The sequence below is a fragment of the Plasmodium gallinaceum genome (assembly GCF_900005855.1).
Source record: "Plasmodium gallinaceum strain 8A genome assembly, contig: PGAL8A_v1_108, whole genome shotgun sequence".
Taxonomy (NCBI): domain Eukaryota; phylum Apicomplexa; class Aconoidasida; order Haemosporida; family Plasmodiidae; genus Plasmodium; species Plasmodium gallinaceum.
In genome coordinates this window covers 974,950-986,442 of record NW_021628228.1, presented here as the reverse complement: position 1 = coordinate 986,442, position 11,493 = coordinate 974,950, and the positions used below count along the sequence as shown (strand labels likewise).

General features: G+C 18.9%; 4 protein-coding genes across 4 annotated transcripts; all 4 read right to left on the bottom strand.

The window, feature by feature from the left end:
• Positions 1-131: 131 nt before the first annotated feature.
• On the bottom strand, positions 132-1,835 carry PGAL8A_00402500 (asparagine--tRNA ligase, putative; the record flags this gene model as incomplete). The annotated part of the gene is made up of 1 exon (XM_028670384.1): positions 132-1,835. The coding sequence occupies one exon, from the start codon at positions 1,833-1,835 to the stop codon at positions 132-134; it is 1,704 nt and encodes a 567-aa protein (XP_028527142.1).
• A 1,331-nt stretch (positions 1,836-3,166) lies between these two features.
• TKL1 (tyrosine kinase-like protein, putative) lies at positions 3,167-6,475 on the bottom strand (the record flags this gene model as incomplete). Its single annotated transcript, XM_028670383.1, has 1 exon — positions 3,167-6,475. One exon carries the CDS (start codon positions 6,473-6,475, stop codon positions 3,167-3,169), a length of 3,309 nt encoding a protein of 1,102 aa, XP_028527141.1.
• Positions 6,476-7,742: 1,267 nt separating this feature from the next.
• Positions 7,743-8,360, bottom strand: PGAL8A_00402300 (dolichol-linked oligosaccharide biosynthesis enzyme, putative; the record flags this gene model as incomplete). The annotated part of the gene is made up of 1 exon (XM_028670382.1): positions 7,743-8,360. One exon carries the CDS (start codon positions 8,358-8,360, stop codon positions 7,743-7,745), a length of 618 nt encoding a protein of 205 aa, XP_028527140.1.
• A 27-nt stretch (positions 8,361-8,387) lies between these two features.
• PGAL8A_00402200 (conserved Plasmodium protein, unknown function) lies at positions 8,388-10,392 on the bottom strand (the record flags this gene model as incomplete). The annotated part of the gene is made up of 7 exons (XM_028670381.1): positions 8,388-8,429; positions 8,613-8,699; positions 8,865-8,941; positions 9,013-9,085; positions 9,201-9,408; positions 9,580-9,994; positions 10,110-10,392. The coding sequence occupies 7 exons, from the start codon at positions 10,390-10,392 to the stop codon at positions 8,388-8,390; spliced, it is 1,185 nt and encodes a 394-aa protein (XP_028527139.1).
• Positions 10,393-11,493: the final 1,101 nt, after the last annotated feature.

Genomic DNA, 11,493 nt, shown 5'->3' with positions numbered 1-11,493 from the left:
AAAAAAAAAAAAAAAAAAAAAAAAAAAAAAAAAAAAAAAATAAAACTTTTCGTGTTACACATAATAGTTTTATAATAATTTAACAGTTTTTTAATCTTTAAAAAATTTTATTTTTATTTAACTTTAATATTTTAAAATTCTGCATGTCCAGAATATCTAGGAAAAGGAATAGTATCTTTAATATTATCTACTCCTGTTACTAACATAATTAATCTTTCAAAACCTAATCCAAAACCTGAATGAGGATGAGATCCATATTTTCTTAATTGTCTATACCACCAATAATTATCTAAATTTAATTTTTTTTCTTGAATCATTTTATCTAATAATTCTAAGTTATCTTCTCTTTGAGATCCACCTACAATTTCACCAATTTTTGGAGCCAAAACATCCATTGCTGCTACTGTCTTTTTATCTTCATTTAATTTCATATAAAAAGCCTTTAAGTCTTTTGGATAATTATATACAATAACAGGTTTTTTGAATATTCGTTCAGCTATAAATCTTTCGTGTTCAGATTGTAAATCCATTCCCCAATGTACTGGAACTTCAAAAGATTCTGAATATTTCATTAATAAATCAATAGCATTAGTATAAGTTATTTTTGCAAAATCTTCTTCTAAAACATTTTTTAATCGTTTAATTAAATCTTTTTCTACATTTTCTTCAAAATAAACTATATCATGATAATTATTATTTAATACATATTCAATACAATATTTTATGTATGATTCTGCTAACTCCATATTGTCATATAAATCAGAAAAAGCTATTTCTGGTTCTATCATCCAAAATTCAGCTAAATGTCTTGATGTGTGTGAATTTTCTGCCCTAAAAGTAGGCCCAAATGTATAAACATCTCCCATAGAAGAACAGAAATTTTCTACAGAAAGTTGTCCACTCACTGTTAAAAATGCTTGCCTATTAAAAAAATCTTTTTTAAAATCAATCATATATTTGTCTCCATCACTTTGTATATTATTATCTTCTCTTTTTTCTTTTTTTAGTTCTTTGCATTTTATTTTGGGTATAGAATCAATATCTCCATTTTCATTTAACAGAGTTGTTACAGTAAACATTTCTCCACCTCCTTCACAATCTGAAGCTGTAATTAGTGGCGTATGAATATATAAGAATCCTCTACTTTGAAAAAATAAATGGGTAGCTATTGAAAGAGCATTTCTTATTCTCATAACAGAGCTAATAAAATAGCTACGTGGTCTTAAATGAGCTACTTCTCTTAAAAATTCTTTACTATGGTTTTTTTTTGAAAGTGGATATTTTTGAGGATCTAAATTTTCTCCATATATCTCAAAACTATGAGCACTGTTATCATTTAAAGTTAGTTCAACATTTTCTTTTAATATACCTTTATTTGATTCATTCTGAACAGGAGATAATATTAATTTCCCTGTAAAACGAAAACAACACCCAACACCACATTTTAATAACTTGTCATAATTATCTATATGTTGATCAACTATTACTTGTAAGTTTAAATGACATGAACCATCATTTAAATTTACAAAACAAAACCTTCCACCTCCCTGTTTTCTTACAGCTTTACTCCAACCACACACAGTTATTATTTGATCAATAAACACATTTTTTTTAACTCCTTCATTGAATTCTTTTTCACTTTTTGGTATATTTAAAACATTGCATATTTTAACTCTGTTCCTAGTTCCCTTTTCACTTATATATAATAAATTTGAATTTGGCTTTAATAATCCTTCACTAAATGGTTTTAATTTCTTTAATAATATTTCTTCTTGATTAGATTTTTGAAAATCTTTAGCCATTTGAAGAGTTTCTTCTTCTATTTCTACATTCATCTTGTAAACATCAAAGAACAATGAAGCATTAAAGTTAATATGGAAATAAAAGCAAAAAAAAAAAAAAAAAAAAAAAATAAAATATAAAAAAATAAAGAATAAATAATAATAAGAAATTTAATTTAGATTTATATTTTACTATTATTTATATTTAATTTTACTTTACACGCTTTTTTACATAATTGTATAAAATAGTTATACTTAAATAATTCACTAATAATTGTGAAAAAAATATATTTTATTATCACTAAAATAAATAATAATTTAAAAAATAAAAAAAAAAAATTACATTTGATGTATGTATAATGATAAATAAAAAAAAAATTTTTTGTCAATAAATGGGGAATAAAAATAACATATTTTTATGTAAATAATTCAAAATTATTCATTTTTTAACTTGTAATTTATAATATTTATGAATTTTTTTTTTTTCTTATTTCTTGATTACTATTTACGTATATGAAGTGTTATATTATAATTATTTATTTTTATTTTTTTTTTTTTTATTTATTTATTTATATATTTATTTAATTTTTTTTTTTTTTTTTTTTTTTTTTTTTTTTTTTTTTTTTATTTTTTTTTTTTTTTTTTTTCTTTTTTTTTTTTTGTATTTTTAATAAAAAATTAGAACATTCTCTAAACAAATTATTTCAGTATTCGAGGAAACCTACATAATATAAAAATATAGAATACATGCAAAAGTTTGTATTAAAATTTTTTACAGTAGTGAGAATTTAAAGAAAAAAAAAAAAAAAAAATATAATAAAAAAGTAATTGTAAATTAAATTCTGTCTAACTCTTGTCCTTTACTTTTTATTTAACGATCATTTACTAAGATTTTACCCTAAAGTTGCAAAATAAAGAAGTATTCTTTTATTTTTAAAATTATTTAGATTATTTTTATTACATAAATATTTTTAGATACGAAAAAAGTTCACTCTTTATTTGCAATGCGAAGTTGATAATTATTAACATGATTAGGAATTTTTTAAGAAGAAATATAATAATAATTAAAAATATGAAAGCACTAAAAATAATTTTTTCTGTAAAAAAAAATAAGAAGAAAATAAAATCATTTAAAAAAGGTAAAAATTGCAAATTTATTATCATATAAAAGTCTTATAATAAATGAAATATAAGATAACAATTTTTCTTGTTATCATTAAAAAAAATATTGAATAAACAAAAAAAAAAAAAAAAAAAAATTATTAGCACTTATTAAAAACAAATTGAGTAATTTTGTAAATATACTTTTTTTTTCATTTTATATTTTTTTTTTTTTGTAAAAAAAAAAAAAAAAGAAAAAAAAAAAAACGTAACTATAAATTATATTAACCAAAAAAAAGGTTTAAATTTTCTTCTATATCGATAGCTTGAGTTTTATGTAGTAAATCAAAATATTCAGACCAAAAAAAGAAAGATTTTCTTTTATGTTTACTTCTATGTAAACATCTTTTTAAAATATATCTGATTTTTTCAGGTATACTTTTATTTATAACTAATTCTTTATTTCCATAACCAACATTTGCAATAATATCTAACGGATGTTTCAAATTATTAAAAGGTATTTTCCTATGTAAAAGCTCCCATAAAATTACACCAAAAGAATATATATCAGCTTGTTGTGTATAACCTTCTCCCCTTAATACTTCAGGAGCTGTCCACTGATATGTCCCAACGATTCCTAGATATTTAGGTTTTTGATAAGGATTTTGAACTGATAAACCAAAATCACAAATTTTTATTTCTCCTGATAAGGAGAGTAATATATTTGATGATTTTAAATCACAATGTAATATTCCTTTATAATGCAAAAAGCACATAAATGCAGTTATATCTTTACACATTTTTATTATATCATATATTTTTATTTTCATTTTATGCTTATGTAATATATCAAATATACTACCACATCTTATATACTCTAAAGCTATTCCTCTTGGATTTTTTATTCCACCTAAAAATAAAGAAACATTTGGATGCCTTAAAGTGGACAAAATTTGTAATTCTGAAAAAAACTCAGATGTATACTTTTTATTTATAAATATCTTTAAAGCTATGTTATTAATCAAATATTTTATATAAAAACAATCATTATTTGATAAAATGTTATCACCATAAAAACATCTATATACATTACTATATCCTCCTCTACCAATCAAATTTAAAAAATGTATTTTTTTTTTTTTTAAAGTAAAATTACTATCTATTTTTGCATTTAATTTTTTACTTCTCTTTTTATATTTATACTTTTCTCTTAATCTTAACAAATATTGAACTGCTAATAGTATATATTTTCTAATTATTTTGTCGTGTATACCCATTTTTTTTAATAATTTTTTTTCTAGATATTTTAAACAGTACCCATCAATATGATTTATTATAAATATTTCTAAAACTTTTTTAGGTATTCCAATAAAAAATAAAAAAAAGTTTAATTCAAATACACTCCAATATATACAATTTTGAGCACACGATAAATGTCTTTCTTTCTTTTCTTTTCTTAAAAATCGTGGAAGCATATAATGTAGTTCTTTATGTAAATTTTGCTCATTTTTTAACCTTAAAGATATGTTATCTTCTGAAATATTACATTTTTTATATATGTCATTCTCTTTTTTTTCTTTTATTCCTTTATTTTGATTTATCTTAAATAAAGAATTACTATCGCTAAATATTATATTATTATTAATACTAGTGTTAATGTTATCATTATAATTATCATTATTTTTTTCTTCCTTTTTTGCATTATTTAAGAAAATTTTCTCGTTGTCACTAATGCTATCACAGGAGCTAATACTTCTACTACTACTGTAACTTCCACCATTTTTAATATTACTGTTAGAATTTGTCATATGTCCACTGTTAATTCTAGTAATATTATTTTTCATCTCATTATAATTACTAGTACTACTACTAGAGCTACTACTAGTACTATCATTATCTATATTATTATGCATACTCTTAAAATTTTTTTTATCTAAAATATCACTTTTATTATTAACTTCATCATTGTCTGAATCCACGCAGTTAATTCTATTTTCAAAAGAAACTATTTTATCATTGTGTTCATATAAATTATCTATTTTATTTTTTTCTATATTTTTCTTTGAAAAATGATGATCACTAAGTCCGTTTCCACATTTAATATTACTTAAAACATTTGGTTCCTTTATATTTTCTTTACTTAAAAATTTATTTTCTAATTCATCTTTTATAAGGTATCTCACCTCTTTCATATTATATTTCTCATCATTGTTTAATTTTTTGTCAATAATTTTATCACTGAGAAATCCCCTTTTTTCTTTTTTTTTATCTCCTGTTTTGCAAATTTTGTCTTCTTCATTTTGCAAGAGAAATATTTTTATATCATTTGAAGGATTCTTTAATTTACTGATAGATACATTTTTACTCATTTCAGTATTAATTGAGTTAGCAAAAGTATCATCTATATTAACTCTTTTAAAACTATCATAAGAATTATTTATATTCTTTTTAATATTCATACTGTCCTCATAATTGTTGGAATTTTCTTTTATAATATTATCATTTTTCTCACCTGTATGATAATTATCTGTATCTTTTTTTTCATTATTAATATGGTCATCTATTTGTTTTTCTTCTTTATATCCGTTCCTTTTACTCAATGAAATATCATCAATATATTTTTGAAATGGTTCATCCACAAAATAATTAATATCATTCTTTTCATAATAATTATTTTCTATTTCTTTTTTGTCTTTTAATATATCTGAAGTACTTTCACATGATTTTTTTTTATCTTCATAATTAATAAAATTAGAAGTTTTATCATAAATGTTTTTATTATTTTTTTTTTTTTCATTAATATCATTTGAAGGAACCTCATGTAGTTTTTTTTTTTTTTTTTTTTTTTTTATATTTCCAAAATAAACTTTATTTCTATATTTAGAATCATAAAAAGATTCAGTAAAATCGTCCTTTTTAATTTTTTCCATTGTATGTCTAAAAAAATTGCTATAGTTAAAAATATTATATCTGTAATGGTTTTCTATGAATAAATATATATCATTTTCTTTTTTTTTGTTTTCATTCCATTGATTATAATTCATGTATTCCTGTTCATTTTTTTTGTTAAAATTAGAAAAATTATATTCACCTTCTTTTGTATAATTTTTCTTATCATAATAATTACATGTAGAATTCCATTTTTCATACTCTGGATGCATATTATTAAATAATGAAAATAATATATCTTTATATATTATTTCATTTTTTAAAAATATGCAATTATACATAGCATATGTATTGTAATCAATTAATATTCCATTCCCATATTTTTCTCCTCTTTTAAAGTTTCCAATGTATATATATCTATTTTCATGAAGGCATATGTTTCCTTTTTCAAATTCTTCTTCACTATTTTCTTCTTCACTTGATTTTTTACCTTTTTTATATTTATAATTATGACTATATAAACAACATAATAATTCCGAACCAAATAAATGCTTTTCATCATTAAGAAATAACCCTTCATATTTGTTACCATTATTATTTATTGCTATTCCCCATCCATTTTTTTTTTTATTCTCTATTCTTCCTATATATACTCCTTTATTTGTTTTTATGTAACTATTTTCATATTTTTTTCTTTTTTCCATATCATTTTTTACAAAATTAAAAAAAATAACCTATTCATTTAATTTTTATATCATTTTATTTTAATTATATACATATACAAATGTGCACACACACATACACATATGTATATATAAAAATGAAAATATATCCCTATGAACCTTTTACAATATCTTCAAAATTAATTAAACTTTATAACTTTAAGTATATTTTAAAAAAATATATTCAGCACAATTATTTTTACTTACAGCATATATTTTATTTTGATAATTTTCAACTATTAATATAAATTTATTCTTATAGATTTTTTGTTTTATTTTATTAGATATTTAATTCCGTATTAAATATTACTTATTTAAAAAATTCACTATTTTTAAAATTAAAAAGTAATTAAAAAAAAAAAGATTCAAAATATTAATAAAAAGTTTTGATTATTTAAAGAAATTATTGAATTTATTAATTTTTAATTTAAAATAAAAAAAAAAAAAAAAAAAAAAAAAAAAATGTATTATTTTTAATAAAAGAAAAACAAAAAAACTATAAATGAAAAATTATCTTTAATCGCGTATATTTTTAACTTAAAAAAAAGGTTTTATATCGCAAAAAATATAAACGTTAAAAATAATGTTAGAACCATTTAAAAATATTTTTTTAATCCAAAATTTTTTAATTTTTATTTGAAATTATTCGTATGCATTAAATTAGAAAGAAAAATTTTCAAAAAAAAGTTATTAAAAGTTAAAAAAATGATAGATTGGATAATTATTTTATTGCCAATTTTTTTTTTTTTTTTTTATTCTCATTAAATATGTAATACTTGCAAAAATGATCATAAATGTTATTTTATTATATATATATATATATATATATGATATGTTTATATTCTTCATTTTTATATTAAACATTTGAGAATTTTTATAAAGTATATATATATATATATATTTATATATATATATATATTAAAAATTTTAATTTGTATTTTTCAGTTATTTGATAATAAATAACTTTCTTATTCTTGTATAACACTCGGAAAATTTTTCAAGTGAATGAAAATTTGTTCTAGAAAAAACCTTTCTTTTTCATAGAACAAAATTACTATAATTAAAAAAAATAAGAAAAACATTTTATGTATATGTAAATATTTGTAGTTATATTTTAATTATAAAATAAAGAAAAATATTTCATATTTTTTATAATTCGTTATTCATTCAAAAAAAAAAAAAAAAAAAAAAAAAATACAAAAATACATATAAAAATAAATAAATTTATGCATAAATATGTTGTTTATTATTAGAACAAATAGCCATAAAACTTAGCTTTTTTGTATTTTTTTTCTAAATGTTCAGAAAATACAACAAATAAGTCAGCAAAAACATATAAAAGTTTAGCTGTTAAAGACAGTGAATATATTCTACATACACTTTCTATGTAAACTATTTTAATTGTTTTAAAAAATATATATTTTCTAAATAATAATGAAAAAACAACTGGTAAGCATGTGCCTGGGCCGTTTACTATAATCAACTTCATATTATTCATTTTATATGTTAAAAATATGCAATATATAAAAGTGAAAAAAAATTTTATAAAAGATAATATGTATGATTCACCAACATTTCGACACCTTGGAATTATTAAAAATTTTTTTTTATAATTTTTTAATATTTTTTCTACTTTAATTTTACTAAAAATGTCATTACTGGCATAAAAGAAATTAAAAATATTGTCATTATTTTTTAATATCTTCAATATTTCAATTATCTCAAATGTGTGACCACCAGATCCTAAAACTACTCCAATTTCTATTTCTTTTTTTTTATCATTTTTATCTTCATAAAATTTATTTTTCAAAATAAGAAAAAACCATAAAAAAAAAAATATATTTATATAAATAAACATTGAGAACATTTCTTTTCTTTTTTTTTTTTTTCTTTTTTATTCCTTTGATATATTCCACAATTTTATATAGCCATCATTCTAAGGAAAAAAAAAAAAAAAAAATAAATAAAATATTTTAATACATTTACACAATAAAATAAGATAATGATTTATTTTCACAAAATTTATTATTGTATAATCTTTTTTTTTTTTTTTTTTTTTTTTTTAAAATTGTAATAATTTTTAATATTTTCATTTGACTTATTTAAATATTCAACTTACAGCCCATGTTAGAAACAATGAAGAATTAGGAATTGGACGAACATTATATATTTCACATTGATGTGAATCCATTATTTTATTTACCATCTAAAAAAAAAAAAACATGCACATACATATTTGTATTTATAATTCATTTTATATATTGCATAATATAATTATTAAAAAAAATGAACAGTGAAATATGCATTTTTAGCAATATACAAAATATTATATTAATGTACATATGAAAAAAGTATGTAATGCTAAATATACTTCAAGATTTTCTTGTTTCAAAATTAGTAAATTACAACCAGAAATTAAAATCAAATACTTAGAATCACCAGACATTGCTAAAAAAAAAAGAAAAAAGTTTAATAATTTAAAAAAGTAAAAAATAAAAAAGGTGTATAAATTTCCTTACACATTCTTGAAAAATCTTCAAAATTATATTCTTTTAAATCCTTTTTATATAAAATTTTTGAATCTTCTTGAAGCTATAAAAGGAAAAAAATTACATAATATTTTATTTCATTTCATCTTTAAAAAACTCTTTTTTCTTTTTTTTTTTTTTTTATTAATATTCTCATAGAAATGAAAAGGAATTTATACTTTATATCGTATGTTTAAATTATATGCAGTTAAAATTCCATGTTTGTCAATTATAAAAGCTTTTTCTTCATCGTTACTGAAACATATACATTTAGTTCCTGAATTAGTTTTTAAATCCATGACCTTTTCAATATTCTGAAAAACATTTTCTTTCAATTTTATTTCAAATACTTTAACTCCAGGAGACCAACAAGCAACACCAAAAAATCTGAAAAAAAATTAATTATAAATGAATACATATATTTTTGATTTATGTTAGTGTATTTAGGATATATAGAATATAATTTAATAATATTTTTTTTTTTTTTTTATATGCTATTTGTTATCTTTCATAACTTTTCTCCTTTTTTTAATTTTATAAATAATTTATAAGACGAACCTTCCTGATGTTGAAATAGCATAATCATGGTTATAAATTTGTTTGATACTAATAATTTTTATAATTTCTCCCTTCATATTCCATATTTTTACTTCTGTTTCATCCAATTCTGAACCTGTAATGATATAAGAATTTTTATGAACATATAAAAATTTAACATCCTTTTTATGCAATTCTGTCTTCCCTTTCAATATTAAAGAAAAATTTTTTATATTATTTTCAGACTTTTCTATATTAAATATTCTTAATGTTGAAGTTAATTCATCAACAGCAACTAAGTGATTTCCTTCTTCATCTATATCAATACAACTATATACTTCCCCCATTTTCTTATTTATAATAGATTTATTTACATTATCTTTGTAAATTTTATGAATTTGAATATTTCCATTATTACAGCTAATTGCAATAATCCCTATTTCACGAAAAATAAAATAGTATGTTGTAAAATATGGTCTTTTAAAATATTAATAACTTTTACATAATATTTATGATTTTTTTTTTTTTTTTTTCTCTTTCTTCTAACTTACCATATTTCTCATTTATACACAAACTTAAGGGATAGTTATTACCTTTTAGAACAGCAATATTCCTATCAAATAACACATGGGGAATATTATTTTTCACGGTTTTTATTAGTGGTATATTTTTCTTAACTTCTAGTGTTGTTTTTTTATGTCTAGGAGTTTCTTTTACTTTATTCTTTGTTATATTGTCTGTTTTTAAGTTAGCTTCTTTTTTTTTTTTATTTAATAATCTACTTCCCCAAATGATAAAGACAATAACAAGAACACTAAATATAATTGTTAACATTTTTATTGCAGAAAAATATCTATTATTATTTTTATAATTTTATTTTAGAAATATTTTATAAAAATAACATGTAACCTTAAAAAAACACTTTTCTTATTTTTAACTTTTTGTTTTTAAAAAACACAGAGAAAATTACAGTGAAAATTTTTTTAAAAACAATTTGTAATTTATATTTTATTTTTTGTGATAAATGTTGTTTCAGCTTTAAGATATTTAAATAGTTTAAATAAAATTATTTTAAAATTATTTATATATAGCATTAAAATTAATAATTAAAAAAATATATGAGAAATATATATATATATATATATATTAAAGGGAGTATATATTTACTTTATTTTTTAATATTTGTATATTTCTTAAGAATACAATGAATATAACATAAAAAAAAAAAAAAAAAATCTGATATATAATAAAAGATATTAATCGTATTTTTTTTTTTTGTTAAAAATATTTTAAGTCTATGATAATTTAAAAAAAAACGTAAAAATAAAATAATGATAAATTTGTATTCATATCAAACAAAGAATAAAAAAAGGTAATAAACAAAAAAAAAAAAAAAAAAAAGAATTCAGTAAGTTAAAAATATAACAATGTATTAGCAATTGTTCCATGAATATTCAAGTATATTTATTATGATATAAATATTTTTAATCTAATTAAAAAAAAATAAAATAATAATAATAATATATTTATATTAAGATAAATAATAGTCAAATATGTACTTATGCAATTAAAAAAAATAACAATGTTTGAGAATTATGAATAAATTGATAAAGAAAAAAATGTAAATTTAAAGATAAAGACATATTAAGAAATATTCTTTGTTTGAAATATATGAAAAATAAAGAAAATTTTGTAATTAATGGATATTTAAAAAAAGAAAAAAGTGTATATATAACTTTTCAATAATTTGTAAATAGAAGGTAATATATATATATATATATAAGCATGAATATGTTTCCTAAATAATTTTATATAAATAAATTTCTGTTATTATAAAAGAATTTCTACTTAAAAAAATAAATTATTATTATGATCAAGGGATATAGAATCGGTAAAAAAATAAAATATTAAAAAAGCAAAATTTTTTTTAATGAA